The following is a 22727-nucleotide window of genomic DNA, read 5'->3' on the forward strand; positions in this document are numbered from 1 at the left end:
CCCTTCATGTGCAGTGAATGCACGGGCAGAGTGCGCACAGTTAGGTAGGTAGGTAAGCAGGCTGGTAGGCAGATAGGTAGGTGGCAGATAAGTCAGCCAATCATTTCAATCAAATTTCAACCAATATAACAAAAAATGGTTCTTAAATAAACTGCCTACCCTAGTTTGAAATCCTGTAAGATACTTCACCTTAGTTCTCACAAATTTAGTCCTTCGTTGATTCAAGAAGTAAATGTGTCTCCACTGTAAAATTCAGGGCTTTAGCATCATTAACAAATTTACTACCATTATCACACAAACAGCCGTGCACAGTTCTTCAACCTTCGCACTCACGCACGCACTCACTCAGTACTAAATAGACACCACAGCCCCCATAACAACTTTAAACCAACAAAATACAGCTGCGGTTCTGATTTGTGACATTTCAAGTAAAACATTTACAACTTTTAGTTCCTCCATTTTTGCTTTTCTTCTCTGGCACAAACCAGCCAGTTGGTTGGGAAAGAAAGGCTTACAAAAAATTTAAAGACGCACCATCACTTCAACAGTTCAAGTGTCATCACACACAGACACATGGGCATGTACATACATACATCGTGTGCGTTTTCATTGGGGCCTGCCAATGAAGCTCTGTAACCTGTACAGAAAGACAATTAATGCATATGGGCCCACACTATCAGTTTGGAGAATACATGGGAAAGCATATTGAAGATAACAACACAACATGAAGCTTTAACTGTACATACATACTGCTTATGTTGCTTCAAAATGTACATCATACACACGGGTTATGCTGCTTGACACACATGCATACTGAGCTAACTTTCTTCTTACAAAGTCCTTTTGGACATAAAGGCATTGAAAACTACATTTTGTAAGTGCATACTCCTACCTGTGTCTTTTCTCTTTTTTAAGTCTGTAACTGATATGCCTTAATGCATGATGCAATTCCAGCATTGACTTTAACAGGCCTCAGTGATGCCTGGTTTGGCGCATTAAGAAAAAGATGGAATAGTGAACAAGAAAAGAGCTCACTGCTGTATGTTTAGTGGTGGCACTGTATCTGCCTTTAGAAAGGAGACATGAATGATGCATAAACATAATAAGATGGGCGCACAGAAGGTCCATGTTAGCAATTAAATAACTTCTACACATTAATGCTGCAATAATAGGACATCTAACACTTTGCGCCACATCAGAACAGACCCACAACTTTGGTTTTTCAATACAATCAACGGTTGAACTGTCAGATTGAGTTTCATACTGTAGGGCTACTACAATAATAATTTAGCTATGCACACATCCAAATGTCTTTCTAGGTACATTGTGAGAGTGTCGGGGCTCGTGAGGCTGCTCTGAGGCACCTTTTCTTATAAAATACTACATTCTCTCCTCAACAAAGCACGACGTACGAGAGGCTCTCAATTGAACTGACAAAGCCGTTTACTGCCACTCTGTGTTTATGATTAAAAACACCTTTTTTTAACAACTTTTGAGAAAAATCCAAAATAATCCATCTCAGGAGACAAGCCGGCTGCAATCTATTTTAAAGACACAGTGAACCAAAAATGCATTTTCAAGTATTTCTATATTAAAAATCCCCTTTCTCTTTCAGTGAAACATTCCAGTATTTTGGACGACTCCACTCCGAGGCGTATCCACAAATGAATCCATTAAAATGTGATTGTGACAATTACCTAAACCTGCTCATCATGTCAAAACCATACTTAGCATTAGCTAGTGGCTCATAGTAGTTACCAAAGTGATGTAATAGTGGAATAGTGTGTTTGGATATCAGATGGCCAAAACTGTTCAACAAAAGAACGTAGCTGTACCCTCATCCTCTGCCTCCTGACCCAACAAAACAGTGTGGACGGAGACCAATAGACCTCTTACAGCTCCGCATTGCTCCGTTTTTGTCTTAGACTTTCTTAAAAGCCATTTTGAAGCTCAGTGCGGTGGCTCTGGCATTACTCATCTTAGAAGTGCCTGATTCCGCCTAACTCTGGACAATTCAAAAAATGGTCAAAAAGGTGGCTTGGACTGAGCCCCACGAAACTATTGCAGCCACGATTTGTGTGTGATATTAGATCTCTCCAGAATCGCACTTAAGAGACAAAAAAGTTTTAACATGTTAATGTTTGCTGTAAAGTTTGGCAATTTAACATGAGGGTTTATGGGGATTGACTTGCTTCTGGAGCCAGCTTCAAGTGGCCATTTGAGGAACTGCAGTTTTGGTGACTTGGTTGCTGATTCGTATTTATTAAGCCATGCCCACTTTTACGCAATCAAATCAAATTTGAAAGATTTATTCAAATCCCTCCCTGTTTCACTTGATTCTCTAAAGACACTGTGATGGTCATTTCACTGTGACTTTAAAATGTTGAAAAAGCTTCATGCTCAAATGTTTCTGTTGGGAAAATCTGTAAAATCTAAGCTTCTAGCCAGAAAGTGTAGAGCATGGCTTTAACACTGCCCGGGAATAGAAAGCGTGCCTCAAATACTGCCATGGTTACGGCCTCAGTGATAAACACAACTTAAAATGCACTTTGTCCTGAAAACACTATCAACCTAACATGGTTAGAAATACAAATACAAAGAGTTTGTAGGGATTAGCAGTGAGCAGTGTGCAGTGTTGTGCTGTGACGCCAAGGCATTTTATCAACAGGAAGACGAGACATTCCCCTGGAACTGTGTTTGCCGTCAAAACAGACAACCAGAGGCTTAAATTAGGTCCCATTATTCATTAAATGTGAGAATGGCACTTTGACTCTTGAATCTTTCAAATTCTAAGTAGGGCTGCAAACTAACCACAATAAAACAAATTGGGCTACGACTGATGAGGTCAAATGAGATGTTTAACTTAAAAGTGACGGAGGCAAAATAGGGGAGAGCTGTTGCAAGCAAATAGGTAAACACAAAAAAATATATTTACAGAAACAATGGTGTGTTTCTAAAGATTAGAGTTAGGGTGTTGCCTGTGTAGAAACTAAAAGAAAGTAGATACATAAATAAATGTAAAAAGTCATAATAAATCTGTATATTATTCTGGTATTTTTAAGTGCTGTTTTTTGATGGAGGCATCATCACCCTGAATTTTATGCAAGAATCTAAAGCTGCACCGCCAACAAATGTTCCCAAGGGCGGCGTGCTTTTTCATTGAGGCTGTGGGAGACTGTAGAGCTGGCAAAACAACCTGGAGACTCTTCTGCAGCTTTGAGCTTTTAAATTTCTTCACAAAGGGTTAAAAGCTGACCAAATCAACTTCAACACAAAGATGGTGGAAGTCATAGAATACTTCAGTAATCCATACTGTACAACAAATTTGAGTAACACTTATATTATGTAAGATTATTTAGACAGTTCCTCGTGCCTGCAATCTTCTCAGCAGTAATAAGATTTAAAAAAAAGTTTCCCAAGCACCTCATTTCTGGGGTGAAGACACAGTACAGCACTAATACAGCAAAAGGGCAGCAAGTTGAACTTACTTTGTGGTTACATTTACAGATTGGCAGATACATCTTCTTTGCACCATTTTATCCAATTTGTGTTTTCAGAGCAGCAGGGGAAGGGGTCCCATTTCCTTGGCTGCCCAGATTATTCCTGACACGGATACAAGCATCGGCCAGGAAGGGCACATCTTCACCAGGACACGAAGACGACGCTCTCTTGGAGATGCAGATCAAGCATAAGGTATTGTGAGAGCATCACAAAAAGTCAGATGATAATGGCAAAAAAAATAGAGAAAAACAGGAACCTCGTTTAAATAAACAGAAATTGTGCTGGTGTAAAAAAAAAAAAATAAAAATTCAAGCTGCAAACTTCCATTATCAGTGAGCTGTGCATGGTCTCTGAAATTCCTTGAAAGACTAATGCTGTGTGGTTTGGACTTGAACAGCTGGCTGACAGAGGTCAGCTCCACGGTGGGACTGGAGGTTTATGTTTGTGTGCAGGAGATCAGTTTAATGCATGCTGTCTAATTGTGTGGAATATCCAGTCCATCTTGGTGGTCCATCCTCCATGGTGAGCATCATTCATCTGTTTCATAAAGTAGTCCAATGCCTCCTGCATAAAGCAGAAAAAAAGAGATACATAAGTAGATGTAATAATCTTGCAGAGGTTTCAGACAGCAAAATGTGAGGTACCTCAAATAAATATCAGACCAGAATTCATATCAGAGAAAAGCCTTATTACCTGTTCGCTTTTCTCCAGGGCCAGCGTCTTCCTGATGTAGGCAATGTCATCAAATGACTGTAGCTCAGGCATGCCAGAGCCCAGCATCATGGAGAACAGGTTGATGAAGAGATTAGCATGTTGCCGGATGGCCAGGTAGGCTTTATAACACATCTCCTGGAACCTGGAAGGAGATGGAAAAGGGAATGTGAGAAGGACCAACAAAAAGTTTATACAATTTGTTAAGTGGCTCAGAAAGTACACTGACACACACCCAAAACCAGGTAAGCACCTCAGTTCCTGATGGCACCTGAAGAAGATTTAAAGGGCTGGGATGGTTTCCGCAAATGGTGACAGCAAGCCATTTCACATATGACAAGTGTCAAAATTAAAAGGAAGGGGAAATGATCTAATGTTCAAATTGCAGCTTACATGTTGCATATGGTGAAACGGGCCCCAAACCTGCTTCCCAGACAGATGCTAGCAGGTTGCTATGTTTCTTATGTAATTTAGTAGTGATGCAAAATTATCCCAGAGTTTATCATGGTTGAGTCAGTTGGGCAAATTGAGTAGAAAGTTACAAAACTGGGGGAAGTAAGGGAAGGAAAATGCAATGTGCTGCTTGAAGTAAAAAAATAATTCTGTACTGACTGATACTAGAAGCAGGTAGCAGATATAAAAAAAGAAGAGAGAAACAATGATGAGAGAAAAGAAGATGTAAGATGCTTTAGTACCTCTCAAACTCTTTGGTCTTCGCGCACTCCTGAGAACCCTTGCTGATGACGATGAGGAAGTCTTGTGTCAGTACAAAGGGCACTCGCTCTCTCTTGTAGCCAAATTTCTTCTTCTTATGATCCAGGAAATGCCCAAAATCTATATGAAACAACTGACAGAGAGCAGAACAAAGAGGTAAGCGGGAAGTCAAAGTTCAGTAAGTCTCTCTAACAAGTAAACCTCCTCTAAAGTCAAGCTTATTTTATATATATGAGTATAGTCATCCAGTGTGCTTAGTATTGCCGTAACCTTATTCATTTTATCAAATATGTAGTGGACAATAAGAAATCCCTAATTAATTAATTTGAATGAAGAAACAATAGTAAAACACAAAGAAAACAAGCAAATTATGAATATTACAGAAGTAATAACAACTGAAGAAGTCCAAAATTTATCAATACCCAAGAATTAGATTTTTGAGGTATATGGGCAACATTTAAATGGTAAGGCATGTAGAAGTGTAGTGATACACACATCACACATCACACGTAAGGCGCAAGGCTATTGAAAATCAGCATCAATGAAAAGTGTAATGTCTGCACACTGACTGCAAACCACACATTTATTTAAATGGGCAACGTTTCAATTCCAGTCAGATCTTCCTCTAACCTTATGAAGATACAACTAGGATTGAAACGTTGTGCAGGTTAGTCATTATGTGTGATGATTGAACTCTGTGTCAATCATTTCCCAAAGTGTGTATGTATGTAGCAGAAAATTGTAAGTTGTTCATCCTTGAGCAAAACTGAGTGCTGTGCATTTACAAGTTACCTGTCCATCGTCTTTGACCATAATGTTGCTGTTGTGCCTGTCTCCTATCCCAAGGATGAATGTAGCTACACAGTAGCCAGCACAGGACCTCGTAAAAAGATCCACAGCCATGTCATACCTGCACAAACACACACATGCACACATACAGTGATTTTGATGCCATTCATTTTGTATTTTAAAAAGAAATGAGAAAATCAAATAAAGCATATACATGAAACTTAATGCAGGCAGAAGTAAATCTAAACAATACCAAATCTTTCAAACATTGTTCTATACTGTCTAATGATGCAAAGATGCTGTAAAAAATAATATCAGGAGAGAAGAACTCACATCTCGCCCTTGTTCTTGTCCTTGAGCCACTGATGCAGAGTGTTTGAGTTGAACTGCAGGGCTCCTTTCAAGCCTCCTTTACATTGAATCTGCATAATGGTGTGGGAGCTGCGAACCACCTCAATGAGACCCACACAGTCTCCTAACGACAGACAGCCATAGGGAAGCATCCTGGAGACACATTAGTGTTTTCTTAGATTAGACTTTCTTAGCCCTGTGCACTGAGGCAGGAAGGAGTTAGGGATTTAAGAAATGGAAGCAGAAAGATACAACGAGAAAAATAAATATATATTGAGGTAAAAGGAGAGAGAGTAGTACCGCAGGTCCAGTCCCTGATTCTGCCAAATATTCTCCATGATTTTAATAATCTGCAACGTTAGCATATCCTGCCGCAAGTCTACAACACAAACACACACAGTAAAGACAGTTACACTTAACAGCCTCCTGGGACATTGACAGATTATATAAAGACACAACATAAAGGACACTTTAGTGTGATTATGGTAGCCTACCATCACCAAGAAGCTCTGCAGCCTTTACAGCACTTTACAGTTTGTGTCAACATTTAGGATTGGGACTGGGAAATCTACTGCACAAATCAGAAAGAGTGGCTGGTTTTCAGCGCAAACCAAGCTAAAGATTTTCTTTCAATAGCATATGATGATAGGAGTGAGAGAAAGAAAAAAATTAGTATATTAAATAAAGTGTATGTTGTTGCCCAAATCACAAATAACTTTCCTAAACATTTTCACAGATTTATGTGAAATGTGGACATTAAGATAGAAGCTTCTCATATCCTCAGTATTCAGGATTACCATAGTCATGTATCACAATTTATTTGGCAATGACACATTTATGTTAAACCTATGACATCAATTTAAAGCAGTAGCTTACAGGTGTATTGAGAGGGCAGAAAAGTCTGAGATCAGTAGCCAACAGGGGTTAAAAGCTATGTTTAATAGGCCATGTGTGTATTTGTGTATGTGTGTGTGCGTGTGTGTGTTACCATCTCCATTTTTGAAGATTATCTCATTGTTCTGAAAGAGAAGCTCGGACATGATGTCAGGGTTCTCCCAGTTCAGCCACAACGGTCTCTTTGCTGATGACATGATCCTGCATTCATCTAACCTGTGCACAAATAAATTCATATACAATGTATTTTTTTTTCACAACCTCACTTATACATATACACACCACTGCAAACACACACACTTCTAACCTCAGGTTTCCCAGTTGGTGGGCAGGGTTGAGAGGAGAGGTGAAGTTCTGCAGAGCATCCATGTAGTCCGGTCTCTTCATCTGGTCCACAAGAAATCGCATCTGGACCTCCACAAGACACACACACAATCACACCAACACACACACGCGTATATGCACATAAATGTGTATGCATGCACCCACACAAAAACGCACGCACACACGCATCCACAAAGAAATTTCTAAAAATGGCTGCATTTGTGTGGTATCACAACTCTGAGGGTAAAATATAAATTAAACAAAGTCACAAAGATTTGAATGAATAATGACCAAACTGGTCCGGCATTCTTATGTTAGCTATTTTAAGAATGGAGCACAACACAGATCCCCCAGAAAAATCTGCGTGTTTAATAGTCTATTTGAACATAATAATAGCTGAGAATTAAAATTGTATGCATGGTTTCAGCTTTTGAGAAATTTAGGGTGGAGTCACTAAACTGGAGAATCCACTGATGACATCTGGCTTGACTGATAAAAACACCAAATCGTCTGATAAGCAACATAATAGTGATGTGTATGTTACACAAATATTTATATAAAAATATTTATATAAAAATTTGGGAATAAATAAATAAATAAAATCCTGTTCTGTTATGTGGGCATGCATTTTTTGTGCTGTGTCATTGTTGTACTTCAGTACTTGTTTTTACAAGCGTCAGCAACACAGCAAAGTGAATCCTGTGTGTATTTTAGCATGTCCCATCACCAAACATGCAGGACACTGGGTTTTGAAGTCAAACAGAACATAAACCCACATGATGTCTGCGGAGCGCTGCAGTGTAGGAAACTGTGCAGCCACACACTAACAAACACACCCAGACCGCAATTTTACAAACTTTGAATGCTGAAGATGTACAAACATACGGCACTTGTTTATATGATCAAGACACAATTTGCCCATAACCTACGTCATCAGAGGTAGCACACAACTGCTTCAAAAGACTTGGGACTCATAGATAACTTACATGGAATTGGGTGAGATATTTTTACATCTCATTCTATATTTGATCTTTTTTTCTTTTCCTTGAGAGTTCGGCAGGGGGAGGGAGTGGAGGATTGGTCACTATGTGGGAGGGAGAGGACTCTGGATTTTGTATTGCGTTATGTTGTGATTTGATATGTTCTGGTACGTCAGGTTAGTTAAAATATGATTGTGAAAAATGAATAAACAGAATTGTCCAAAAAAAAGACACAATTTTTCCCACATATTATATACCTCCGTTCTGAGATTTAAAAGATAAAAAACTTTAAACTTAAACATTAAAATCAAATGTGTGTGTGTGCTGCCGCCATCCTTACCTTCTGTGTCTCATCCTTCTTCTCCTGTTTAAGGATGTCAGTGAGGTTTATGAGCTTCTCCATTGCCTCTACCTGCCGACTCAGGTGTTTGAGGTACATGCCACAAGCCCTGCAGTAAGCCTCTAAAAGCAGCCCAAACCTCTGGCTCACTGTTTTATTGTGCATTTCTGATCTGTGAGGAAGCCACAAAGAGAAGGGTGGAGACAGCGAGTGAGAAGCAGGGAGGCAAGATGAGTTTCTAGCTTTCTAGAAAGACATAAACATGAGGAAAAAGCAATCTGGACGTTGACTCACTTGAGATGCCAAAAGAAGAAATGTCCTATCCTTTGATTGGTCAGGGCCTTTTTGAGGAGGAAACGGGCCAGGGGATTGTCAAGATATTGCTCATATTTTAATACCTAGTACAAGAGGAAAGGAAGATTGGAAGGAGAGAATAAGAGGAGATGCAGAGAGGAGATTCAGATTAGTCATTTCAGACTCTGTGATTGTCTCCCAACCCTTGAGTCTTTGTACACCAAGCACCAAATACAACCTAAGGCATCAGAGACCAGAAAGTCTTCAACACACAAGAGCAGGCCAAACAAAAGCTGCTTTCAAAAAGATATTACACTGGCTGTCAATGACACGCTGGAGAAAGACACTCCACAGTCCACTTGAGTTATAGTACTGTATTTTATCCTTTCATCAATCAGCTCCTTGAATTCAATTGTGATGACTCTCAGTTAGGCCTACCTGTACAAGCTGAATGAGGTACTGGGATAGTTTATCATCAGTCAGGTATTTGTCAAGGCAGCGTACTGCAAAGTGCCTGACCATGGGATCTGGATAGTTACAGTCCAACAGCTCCATGGCCTGCTCAGGACGGGTAGAAGGCCAATCCTTTAACAGACAGTACATCTGGGAAACATACAAACCAAGAAAGATGAATTAATACTTATTTTTTATATTATATATATATATATATATATATATATATATACACATGTGTGTGTGTGTGTGTGTGTGTGTGTGTGTGTGTGTGTGTGTGTGTGTGTGTGTGTGTGTGTGATTTCAAAACACAGTGTATGTGCATAACAATTTTTTTTACAGAAGTATACTTTCAAACTTAAATCCAAAAATGGAGTAAATTCCTAAAAACTTGAGATGAGTGGTCAAACTTCAAAAAGATTGATAAATCTTTACTGAAACATGCTTTGCATTTGGTACTTACAAGCCAGAACAACTGTTTTTTTTCTTTTCTAAATCCATTAAAAAATTCTTTGTGGTACAGCTGAGACGCATAAATATTTCTTTAGCTCCTTCTTGTTTATAAGACACAGATTATTAATGATATTTATATTACAAGCAGGTATGAAATTGCATTACCTGTGCTACTTCATCTCGGGAGTTCCATTTAACAGCGAGAAGGATCTTGGGAAGGATCTCAGGGATGTTCATGCAGTAGTGCCTGGACAAGAATGAACTAATTACAGTGTGCTGCATCTCAGTTTAAGTCTCTACATCTACATACAAAGTGAAAACAAAATTGTGTTACCACGTGTATTCAAAAGTATTTAGCAAGAAGAATTTGGTTATGGTCACTCCCAGAAATGTATTTTGGCTTTTGTAAACAACATATATGTTTAAGAATAATTTTTAAAAACAACCTAAGGAAAAATGTCTTAATCTACAAGAATAGGCTTGCATTGCGTGTAATATGCAGTAAATTTACGTACAGTTACATACAAGACTGACCTGTGAAATCTATGTCATTCTATGTATTCTATGGCTCTGCATAAAGAAACACTTTAAGTGCTATATGGTAAAGTAGTATAGTGTTATATTTGTTGGTTGGGAGTTACCTGTGTCTCCAGAGGAAGTCTTTCTCCTGCTCAGTGATTTCTGAAAGAGGGTCTCTGTTACTCAGCTGTCTCATCTGCTCAGTGTCGCTCTCTGTCAGGGCGTGATCTCTGGCTGAACGGTTGCTCTGAAACACAACAGAAAGAAAATTACTAACACTATCAAAACTAACCTACTGACTGTCATGTTTTCAAGTTACTACCTGATCCCTCCTCACATTTATTCAGCAAATTTGTATCGTGAGTAAATACATTAACCAGCAGCTTTACTTACTTATTGTTAGAGCTTCCAATTGTTTTTTTCCTTTCTTCACAGTATCTTTATACCAGAAATCTAACAAAGGCTCTCTGGACTTTCAGCCATGCAGTCATTATGAGCAACAAATATAGCTTGAAACATTATCAGTTATCTATTTAGACCCATTACTGTTAGAGAAGTTTCTCAAAGTACTCAAGTTACAGATAAAAGGAATTACTTAATCCACCACATTATGCTGTCCTTTATAAATAAAACAACACTGAACGGTTCAGCTCTCTTGCATTGCTCAGTATCTAATGGACATGTAACAACATGCCACTATGTATGTCTATTTGCTGTAAATACTGACATTTACAAGACTCCAACTGGTGTACTAAAATTGTATTTATTCAACCATGTCCACCATAGTTCTGATCAAAAGTCTGACCACTGTTGTAAATCAGTGCACAAGGTATACTGAACGGAGATAACCACAGCAGCAGTGCTCTTGCTGCACTCTCTCACATTTAATAATTTTTTCTACCTCAGGACATGCTGGAGTATAGAATCACGATTACAGCTGGCACAAAGAGAAGCTGTGTTCAAGCTGTGTTCAAATCATCGTCCGGGTCTGTTTTTACCGCAGCATCTCGCGTCAAGTGTGAAATTCACTTAAGAATTTATTCAAATGCCTGTATTTGACTTGAACTTCATTCCTAATCATGCAGTTTCTTTGTTTCTGACTTTATCTTCCCATTTAACAGCAAAACAGTTTTGTCTTTGTAGTTAGTGAGAGAAAGAGAAGGGAGATAAGTGAGGATAGTCGTCTCACTGACATACTTTTCTGTTTCTGTTGTCAGACAACGAAAAATAAATGACATTCAGTCATGGCTCATTAAAATTACGTTGACCAGGAGTCATTAGCAGCTGGAATGCAGACAAAATTACTATTTATGATCACAACATAGTTGGACAAAATAAACAAAAATACAGGTTAATGGCAGCAGCTGTGTGCAGTGAGATTAGCCATTTAAACTGAGTAATGACAGGGAGGTAAAGAAGGAACAGGCTCCTGTATTTATACTTGTAAAACACCAAAAATGTCAGCAAAATAACTATTATAAATGTAGCTGCAGAATAATAAATGTTCTATTTCTGAAATGTTTCCAGTAGACCCTAAAACTGCAAGCCGGAACATAGCTGGCAACCCTGACAATGCTCTCAAATCCTGAATTGAAACTCCCTTTACTGCCCTTCCCCATCACTTTGCCAAAAGCAGAAAAGTTTACTGCACAATCATCATCCTCCTTAACATAACCAAGTCTGATACCTGACTGTATAAATATGGTGTTAATTTATATTTTAATTGAGCTTGAGACAAGATTAAACTATTTTCTGGTCAGAATCAAGCGGGATGACATTCTCACCACACCACGTATTGAGTTGGGTGCTCCTCACATTTGACCCACATCATGAATAACACATTTTCTCACACCATACACATCCTCTCAAGACGGATCTCACGCCACACATTATCTAGAAATCTGATAAGACCACATCACCAACACCATCGTGAATAAGTCAACAATGAGTTTTTATGGTTAAATGATGGGCTGAAAATTAACCACATTTATCAATCACTTATTAACCTAAATTTACTCCTATCCAAGTTTTTAATAAATAAAATGTCAGACATAAACTGAAAAGAGCTAACAGTCATTGACATCTAACCATACATGCAACCAACCAGTAAGCACTGCTGTGTGTTATAACTGTTGCCGCCAAAAATGTTTAATGTGACCATTCTTTCACTATCTAATAGTAATAATAAACTTTATTTATACAGCAGCTTTTCAAAACAAAGTTACATTGCCTTACATGGTTGAAATCAGACAATTAAAATAATACAAAAATAAAATGGAAAAAACACCAAACAATATAATAAGAAACAAGAATAATAAAACAGATATGGCGTGTGTTTGTATTATAAAATGTTTTGTTTTTTTAAAGATAACTCTAAAGGGAATATTGTTTTTTCGAAGAAATACATCTTAAAATACTCACAAAAAATATATGTATATATAGAAATTCAGTAATTCAATAACACCTAACTATAATTACATGTGGTGTCTTGCAAAACACACACATCTGTTCACAGTATTTACACGCAACCATCACAACTAATTAAGCAGATTGTGTCATTATATGTGATACCTTCATCAAGGATACATTCACACACCTTGCATTAGGGCCTCATAAATCAATGTCATAATATCACACGCCACAAGAGAAGACTAACAAAAGGTGAAATTCAAACACCTTCATTAATAAATTACCCCATCTTCTCTAAGTAACTCTGTACACATTATATTTAAAACTTGTGTATCTGAGCTCTATTACTTGCTAAATGAATCTGCTTTTTCAGAGAGAATATGGTCCAGATGCATTTTATTATGGTTCCTAATGCATTTGTCTTTATTGCGAGATTTGACACTCACATATCTGTCACCAGTACAATAGTTGTCAAATAATAAATAAAAAAAACTCCTGTGTGCTTCTCCATGTCCTCTGAATGGCACAAGACTCATGCTTATGCAATGTCTCACCTGCAAGCATACCTCTACTTTACAGACATTTCCTTACGTGTGTTTGAGTTTCAAAACATAAAAACAGTTAGCCTGAGTGAAAACACAGGGTTCTGGAGTCCCTTATAATGCAACTAAGGGGTGTAATTATTATAACATTACCTTTCCAGCCCACTGGTTAGTGGCTGGTAAACAGGTTACCTGTCCAGAGAGGTTGTAGTTAAACCCCAGTTCCCTCGAGATGGTCCAGTTTGCATGATCCTCTATTGCGTTCATATCTGGGTATTTGACAGGACTACTAAAGTGGTCAAACTCCAGCTCCAGACATGGGGTTTCCTGGACGTCAGAGATTAAAAGAATATTATTACATTGTGTGAATTACTGTCTCTCACAAAACTGTCAAATTCTTAATGAAATTAATGTCATCATAAATGGAAACATGTTAATTTCTTATGCCCTATTACTGGTACAAGATGCTGAATTTTAATACCTTATTAGGGTTGGATCCAGTGACTCCTATGGGGTTGAGGAGGTCTTCAAGGCCATGAGGGACGGGCCAGAGGTTCAGAGCCATCTTGTTGGCCACCAGAGTGTGAGTGTAGTCAAACAAGTTGATATTACCCCAAGCCAGTGGACAGTGCTCCTAAAGGGAGAGAGTGTAATAGGGAGAGAGAGAGAGAGCGAGAGAGAAAAATAGTTAAGATGTAAGAAGCTCATGGGAAAACACAATTATTTTTAATCACTAAGGTTTTTCACATCAACTTATTCTGTAGCATGTGACTTCATTGATGTTTTTATGCCAAGGACACATCAAAAGCACTAATTCAGAAAACAGCTATATCAAATACAACAGGATGCAACACAATAGTCAATGGTCACTAAAGACATTAAATCCAAAGGGTAACATTTATAGCTCAGTGTTTGGTCTGCTCAGTCCAGCCAAACACATTTCATATCTTTAAACCTGTTGGGATGCAACTGTCCCAATCACTGATAATGTACGACTCTCAGGTGGGGGTTGCTGGGTGTTTCCATATTTAAATTGTATTTCCGGTTGGGCATGCTGATTCACTAACAGAACTTAGTTTCAACTAATGGCTTATAATGATGTTACATTTAAACAACTTCTTATTGATTTTGATTGATTTTAAAGGCCCAGTTATAGTAATAGCTAGAATGCCCCACCTACACTCATTCATCCTGAAAGGCTAAGCTATGAAATGTGGCTGCCTGTCTTCTGATGCCCTATATTGGCCTTGTATATGACAGCACAACCTGTTTTTTCCTATAATACTGGTGGAATATTCAATCAAACTCTGAATAGAACCTGATTGATTATGACACAAAGGACAGTAAAACCATAAGGTCTTGGAAATATGCACAACTGTTTCACATATAGATATTTTAGATATAAAAGGTCATCAAACAATCTTTAAACTACAGTTCTCCTTCTACCAAAGCTACCATGCTAGCCTTCACAAAGGCCAAGGAAATGTTTAAGATAACATCTTGATCTTCAAAGTGAGTCTTCACTAAGGGGCAGCGATGGAACCAGGTGACAAAGAGCAACATGGTGAGCCAGACAGAGTTACATGCAGACAGCCAGTCAAAATGCACCTATTTATAGTAAGTGCTGGAACAAAAAGCTGCTGTAGAGAAGTGTTTATCTTTAATTCAGGCAGGGCATGAAAGAGCATCCGCTAACCTGACCTCAACCTAGAATGGCACGCGCAGTTGGGACAGGACTCACCCCAGGAGTCTGTTACAATATCCATGTCTGGCATACATTGATACACTCCACACTCTCTCTCTCTCTCTCTCTCTCTCTCTCTCACACACACACACACATATATATACACACACCTCTCCACTCTTCCAGCTTTTCCACCAAAGATATGGAAGAAATATCAATCTGTGTGGGTGTCTGTTACAAGTCTCAGACCAAATGCACAAAAACACTGACACACTTCCAACAGTTTCACACCACATGGTTTCTAAACATAGAGTAAAATGTACAGACAGGCATTCTTTTTATTGTAAATCAGATGAAATACCATTTGCTAAATTTAGTGCCCTAATTTTGATTTTGCATTATGTGAGTTTTCGTGTTTTAAAAGTTCAAATACTTGTGAGAGAATGAGTTTGAGAGAACTAATAGCCCATACCATCAATGTGGCTTGCACAAGTGAAACCTATTCTATCATGAATGGAAAAGTCCCTTCTGCTGATTGTGTTTCTGTTGATGTTTTCTGCCACCACAGTGCCCATGATTGATTAGTAATTAAACAGAACCAAAGATGATACCACAGCTCCCATTCACCTTGGACACTTATACTCAAGACAGACTGACACATAGAGTGGGGTAGGTTCAGTCACCAATACTGGCACATGCTAACAGACACACAGGCTCACACATACACATACACAGTACCTATACCATATAAGTACCTGTAATACAGCATACTGCTATTAGTATTTGAGTGATTAGGTATGAGCTTCCTTTGGCTGACATGATTTTGTATTTGGTTTCTGGTACCCTCTTGTTTTATATCGTAAAATCCCATTTTACTTTTCAAAAATATGCAGTTAAATTCAACTGTTATACTAAATAATTTTCTACAAGTTAAAACTCATGGTAAGGTATTTTACTTTTCCATAATAATTACTACCAGTTTAAAAAAAACTGACTGTTGATATCCATGTAGCCTAGTAAAACACGTCCTGTTTTTGCATGTCCACTTCCTGTCAATCGAATTTGTACTATGGAGTCATTTCCTTCACTGCTTTCTATCATACCTCCTTGGCTCCTTTCCTGCCCTTGACAGAGCAGATGGAGAGGCAGAGTCTGGCAGCACGGGGTATGTCTGGGATGTACATATCATAGGTGAGCCACTCATTCCACCTGGAGGTAAAGAATGTTAAGAGACATAGAGATCATTAATGAGACTGGGGCCAACAAAAAGAACCAGAAACAATCTCAAATGTATGCCTACAAGGCAAGCTACCAAAAAGAAGAGCTAAAGAGAGTTGGCCAGGCATACATAGTTTAGACAGTATTCTTTTTCCCTCTCCAGAGGTGTAAGAGCGGACCAAGGCTTAGGTTTAACAGTAATATAATACAGCAGTTTAGTGTTGCTAGCCAGCACTAAACTGATAATTTTACCTTCCTGCCTTAGAATGCTAAAAGTAAATTAGCAGTATAAATTGTCTAAAGTAATTGTCTATCAGTGAAATAATGAGAAAGTGAATTAAAGTGGTAGTTATTGCCATTATTGGGTACCATGACTGATTTATCACATTTTATCTAATCAAATTCTTTCTGGTTTAACTTTTCACAGAAAAGGTCTTAACAAGTAAATTTATTATTATAATTAAAGGGTCCTGCATTTAAGGGCAACTGCAGTGAATTCAAAGGCATTATAATGAAGGATGGACAAGTACCTGGGGTTAGAGCAGGGTACTCTCTGTGTGTTGACATTGTCACACATCTGTTCACCTCCATGGTAAATGCCTGTTCTCACATATATCTATAAGTGAAGAAGAAGCAAAATCCAACAAAAACAAACAAACAAACAAAAATTAATTAAAAAATGTGTTTTCTTAGAAGTATATAATTAATTGTGTGTGTAACAGCTGTCATGGTAAATGGTCATTACACTTCAGTGGCATGCAGCCTGGCAGTTTGGGAAGACTGGTTACATTTACACAAATGATTCATGACAGAGCACAAACATGAGCTACCAGAACTTCTTTCCCTTGGTAAAGGTCTGTGTTCACATGGGACCTGGACAATGACTGTTTGTTTCCACAGGAAGTGAGGGGGTTGGGAGATGGGACAATGTGCACAAATGCACAAACAGTCTACTGCTCAAAAACAAGCCTTAATTACATCTAATATGTTTTCATTTTTATTAATGAATCTGCAAATAATACAATAAATACCATTCACATTTATTTTATTACCAAAAGAACATTCCTCTCACTTTGGCCAACTCTAGTCATATCCTACCAACTATGTAAAAAGAGTGTTAGAGATCTGTTGTTTAACTTGAATGATCATTACAGACACCGATATATTCCTGTAAGCACTGTGCGCCCCCACCTTGTCTATGTCACGAATATTGACATTAACATAGGTGGCACAGAGGATTCGTATTCGCAGGGTCCCATTGATGGTCCACAGTGTCTTGGCAGCTGCCTCGCCATTCATATAGGGTGTTGCCGTGGAGATGCGTCGAGAGTATGATGGCATGACAAAGTTATCTGTAGGCAACTGGGTGTATAGGCTGTCCTTAGCCATTAGCATCAGGTTAGGCATCCTGCCCAGCATGATGCAACTACGAATATACTAGAGGAAGAGAGACAAGACAGGGAATGACACAGAGGAGGACAGTTAGAACAAAAGCACACCGAGCTGCTAGTGTTACACGATGCGTAAGTGTAATCAGTGATGCCAATTGGTCATTTTCCAGCAACTGCTGTAGAGCAAACAGTGACACTTTGTGCATCTTCTAATTTGTTCTGGCTCACGTGGAATTTCTGCATGAAGACATGGTTCCAGTGTTTTATAAAAAGTCCTGCATTGGCCCTGAGCCTGATCTAACAGATTAGCTGAAATATTTAAATCTCTAGTTTCATCATAAAATGCCATTTCCCTATACAAAAAAATGCAGTTTTATGCAACGGTTATACTATTTCATTTTCCCCAGTGAAACTTCAGGGCAAAGTATTTACTAACAGATTAAGTATGCAATGTTGCAAAAATGCATGCTCAATTTTGCAAACCATTTTTCCATCTTAGAAAATAGTTTGATAGATTTCTAAGCAGACAGCCACCCTACTATGCCTGCTATTTTTCTGTCTGAGCCATTAAACTAAGTCTTTCCAACTCTTCATTCATATTAGCCAGCAATGTTGACAGTTGTGCTTTGTTAAATAAATATTTGGTATAAATCACTTAAATTATGAAGAAAATAATTTTAATGCCACATATAAAGGGTCTGTCTTAATTATTTTCATTAAATGCCCAAAAACGATTTTTGCCCATATGTCTCTTACCTTATACTGGCTGATGGGGTGCTTTTCCAGCAGGTACTCATCACAGCCACAAACTTTGAGGATGTATTTACCCTGATATTCCTGAACACACATCTTTAGCTGTTCTGGGGAAAGCAACATGCTGCGTGTCTTCTTACGAATGGCCTCTGCAATCACCTTTAGGATCGCATACATGCAGACAGACTACATTAGACTACAGTAAGGCCTATGATGACATACTTCAATTTCCTCAATTTGAATTTTAAAATGAAGGTGCTATAGAGTGTGTCTTATGACTGATTCAATGTCTTTTCATTTCATTGCATATTAACCCCACCTGTTCAGGCACGCAGTCGTGGTTGATCTTCAATGTATACTTTTGTTTGTCATTGTTTGGAGAAACAATCACCCAAATCACAACAATAATCTGACCTACAAAAAGAGACAGACAGAAAAACTGTTTGACATGACACCTTTGTTCATTCACTGTGCTTCTTCTCCATGCATTATTTTAATACAATAGCATCACACTAATAGCAATGCAATCACTTCATTTTTTTTTTTTTTAAATGTATGTATTTTAATTTTATTTTATTTATGTATTTCCTTGTATTGTGTACTTTATGATGTGTTATATGGACCTGTGTCTGCAATAAAGTTATTACATTGCTGTAGTTTTAAAGGCTGCCTAGTAGTGATTAAGTATTAACGGGAGGATAAAATGTTCACCTCTTGCTCCATGTTGGCATTCTGTTGTCTTTCTTTGTGTTTTATTTTCTCAAAAATAATATTCATAGGCTTGATCAGACAATCGAAAAAGAAAAAGATACATTTTCTATTTCCAAAGATTCTTATTTTACTCTTGTGATCCTGGTTAGATTTGACAATGAAAAAAAAAATAGACTGAAGCTGTTGCCTACCTTTGTCCAGTTTGCTATAGATGTGTTTGGGAAGTTCCTGTGTGGATTCTACATTGGGTGGATAAACATACAGCGCTCTGCTGTGGGGCCCGCTGGCATCTCTCAATTCCACAGAGTCTTTACAAACATTCAGGATGTTTCTCCTGAAGTCTTGAACCTCCGGGTCCTTCACAAGGTCAAACTCACACACAGGCATACCAATGGCAAAACCTGACAGAATACAAAGCAGAGCCTGTTAAGACAATTTGGCTAGATTGGTCTGTGTATAGATAGGAAAATAATGTTTTCCTACTGTAGTGCAATATTTTAAAACAAATATAACTGTCTTTACAACTTTAGTCTAATAACATGCTTAAACAGCAGGTGATTTACAAAAACATTTTTTTGTTTTTTTCTCTTTCCCATTTAGATTTACTATGAATAAAGTAGCTAGCAAATTAAATACAACTCTTGTCTTAAACAGAGAGGAAGAAATGTATTGTATGTATTAATTCACTTTCTTATTACACAAAAACAAACCACGGCTATAACAGAACCAATGCTATCACAGGCGAAGATCCTCTCACCAATCTCTCTGTTGAGAATCTTTTCCTCTCTGTTGCCAACTGGTTCAATGACCTTGAGGAAGGGCTGGAAGAGTCGGAGGTCACACAGCCTGCGGGTCTCATCATAAAACTCCTCCCGCTCCGCTTCCTGCAGGCAGGAATGAAAAAAAACAGGCTGTATTCAATATTCCACTTTCTCTTTTCATGAAAGCAAAAGGTGATTTGCTGTAAGTGCTGACTGCCTTCCTGAAGGTGTAGAATGGATGTTTTGGAAAAGAGAAAAGCATGGTGTGTTTTTAAGCACAGAGGCATCTTCTAAAACTAAGATGGGTTTTGTAGGCAGGCAAGCAAGATGTGAACTACTTATTTTTGTGAGCCTTCCATTCACAACAAAAGTGAGGCAGGGGTTTCTTATTATTTTCAGGGAGCAAGAACACATTGGCTTTATTTCAAGTACAGCATATGATAAGTTCCAGAGACCAACAGTATTTGTTTTTATTATCACCTACAGCAGCTTTGGCAGCTCCAAACAAATTGCTGTTCCATTTATAAACAGCTGGGGTCATTCTATCAAACTTTAAATAATGGATGTCCATTATGTATATTGATTTAGATGGAAACTTTTGCCTACCAGACAATCAAACTGAGAGTGAGACTTCTTACCTGTGTAACGCTGACAAAGATGTAGGATGTCTCCTCCTGTAGGAGGTGATGGAGGGGACATTTCCTGGCTTCTTTGAACAGCTCATGTTTGATGGTGATGAGTGTGGCCTCACGGAGACACTCCATGGTCAGAATCATCCCATTGGGCAGCAGGCAGTCCACCAGAATCCTGGTGTCACACTCAGTATCATTATATGTTGTTGATGACGAACTTTATAGTATTTTTCATATACTATGCCCTCTTTGGGTTGAACGGTTGATAAAGAATATATATACACTAAATAACTAAATAACAAATAATAACTGAATACTAAATAATATATAATGAATACATAGGATACAAATTTTGGAGATTTTTTTATTTGCAATCACATGAAATTAGCAGGCTGCTCCGAGGTGGGTTAAAATCAAGAGCAATTCGACTTGACTGAGGTTGCTTGAAGACATTTTGCCTCTCAGACTGTTCGATCCATGTTCATGTTCAGGCTAATAATTGTCAAGTACATGTCTACACAATAAAAAACACAAAATGCATTAATATCCACAACAGAATCCAGAGTGTTATACCTTGGAGGCATTAGGTGGATGCCCCATAGTTCCCCTGAGGACGGCCTGGGAGGCATCTTCCTCTATGTCTCCCAGCTCAGTCACACAGTTAAGCTGCAGAGCACAACCTGAAAGATAACAACACTTTCAAGCATGTTCTCACCCTCACAAACCCTGTTGAGCCCCAGTGGTGATACTGGACGTAAAAGGCACATTTTGTTTATTAAATACAGTTAACTTGATGCTTCTGTTCAGACTCAGAATGCTGTTTGTATAGTAACTTTGTTGACACGCATTGTTTCAAAGGCACATGTGCACTTTCAACGTGACTCAGTGGGTTCACATGAAACCACCTCACAGTGTTGCCAACTGAGCAACTGTTTAAGTGCCTTGTGACTCAATTAAATTATTTTTAAAATATTAATTTTGTGACCTAATTAGGCAACCACTGTTCTGCCAATTTAACTGTTTTCTAGATACAGTATGCCAACTTCGTTTCAAAAAACAACAACAAATCTAGTGACTTTTGGCTCAACGTGAGCGGCTTTCAATTGAAGAGAGTCGCCAGTACTGCTCAGTGAAGTCCTCCACAGTCCTGCCTGCTCGCTGTGGGTTAGGCTCAGCTGTGCTCACTGAGAAAGAAGAATGTTCAGTCAACCACACAGCAGCAAGACCAAAACAAGTACAGAGACCGACTGCACAGTATCCATGGCATGTGTAAAACTGGCATAGTGCATCGTACCAGCAGTCTGCACTTACAGTCCAGAAGGTTTTTATATAGAGAAACCGTACATAGATTTAACTCATTAATTTAGACCCACTTTAAGAGACCCATTATGCATGTCCTCAAAAATACATACATGTGTGTGTATGTCTCTACATGTGCAAAACTAAAAACCGTGCTGGAGGACATCTCGACTTGTCAAAGCAATGTGAATCATCTAATCAGTACAGTAAGAGGCAGTTTTATACCTCTGTGTTGTTAAACTGAGAATGAAAGCAATGCCTTTATCTTACAACTCCTGTTACATTGAACAATTAACTGAACAATTAACTTTCCCAGTTATCTCATGAAAGAAAATACATTTTAACTCATTCTGCAAATCATCAAGTGCAACAATCTCATGTCAAGGTGAACTATATTATGCCCTGAATTTCTTAATTTGGATGTCAAGTACTATTGCCTGAAACGATCAACTGCCCCAGTGTCGGCAACAGCATTGCTGTACTATCTGCATATTTAGGGAATTTCTAGTTAATTTATAAGCAAGAGAAACTTCAGTCTGAAATACCATTTACCATTACCAAATACCACTAGTGATAACTCAGCACCACCATCTGCCACAATCCTGAGAGAAACCCTCTGCTTCTGTATGACTGGTTGACAGACACAGGGAGATGCATATGAGCTGTTTATCCATCTGATGTTGACCCATCTTTCTGTTCAGATCAAATCCAATCTGAAAAAGTCCCTTCCCCACTCCAAGTTAGATGGGTTCTTCTGCTGAACTGTACTTGGCTCAACACAAAATAAGTCACTACCTTTTGGGGAATTCAGCAAGGTCAAGTGACTAAATGATACTCTTATAGTAAAATCAAATCCAGGAAAAGACCTTCATCACAAGCCTTGCCAGTGCCAACCTCTAAAATCGATATGTCTCTTATACCACTTTCACACGTAATCAAGTCGTAGCAAAACATACTTAAAGAAATTCTAACTATTCCCAATGCTACAACACACCCATACCAAT

The 22727-nt window shown here is 38.3% G+C and overlaps 1 protein-coding gene across 2 annotated transcripts in view; it reads right to left on the reverse strand.

The window, feature by feature from the left end:
* The window catches only part of LOC123970815 (phosphatidylinositol 4,5-bisphosphate 3-kinase catalytic subunit alpha isoform-like), a 26018-nt gene continuing 3291 nt past the window's right edge, over positions 1-22727 (reverse strand). For both annotated transcript variants that reach the window (XM_046049133.1, XM_046049132.1), the window contains exons 3-26: positions 20998-21104; positions 20431-20599; positions 19789-19915; positions 19223-19432; positions 18640-18734; positions 18324-18479; positions 17368-17613; positions 16707-16792; positions 16062-16167; positions 13756-13908; positions 13467-13601; positions 10446-10570; positions 9970-10051; positions 9337-9501; positions 8899-9002; positions 8605-8776; positions 7268-7374; positions 7055-7176; positions 6367-6445; positions 6049-6219; positions 5719-5836; positions 4908-5059; positions 4195-4357; positions 1-4065 (exon numbers count right to left, since the gene is read on the reverse strand). In XM_046049133.1, coding sequence (XP_045905089.1) covers positions 3958-4065; positions 4195-4357; positions 4908-5059; positions 5719-5836; positions 6049-6219; positions 6367-6445; positions 7055-7176; positions 7268-7374; positions 8605-8776; positions 8899-9002; positions 9337-9501; positions 9970-10051; positions 10446-10570; positions 13467-13601; positions 13756-13908; positions 16062-16167; positions 16707-16792; positions 17368-17613; positions 18324-18479; positions 18640-18734; positions 19223-19432; positions 19789-19915; positions 20431-20599; positions 20998-21053 — 3207 coding nt within the window. In that variant the 5' untranslated portion in view covers positions 21054-21104 and the 3' untranslated portion in view covers positions 1-3957. The remainder of the gene's footprint in view (positions 4066-4194; positions 4358-4907; positions 5060-5718; positions 5837-6048; positions 6220-6366; positions 6446-7054; positions 7177-7267; positions 7375-8604; positions 8777-8898; positions 9003-9336; positions 9502-9969; positions 10052-10445; positions 10571-13466; positions 13602-13755; positions 13909-16061; positions 16168-16706; positions 16793-17367; positions 17614-18323; positions 18480-18639; positions 18735-19222; positions 19433-19788; positions 19916-20430; positions 20600-20997; positions 21105-22727) is intronic.

The sequence above is a fragment of the Micropterus dolomieu genome, linkage group LG05, assembly GCF_021292245.1.
Source record: "Micropterus dolomieu isolate WLL.071019.BEF.003 ecotype Adirondacks linkage group LG05, ASM2129224v1, whole genome shotgun sequence".
Lineage (NCBI taxonomy): Eukaryota > Metazoa > Chordata > Actinopteri > Centrarchiformes > Centrarchidae > Micropterus > Micropterus dolomieu.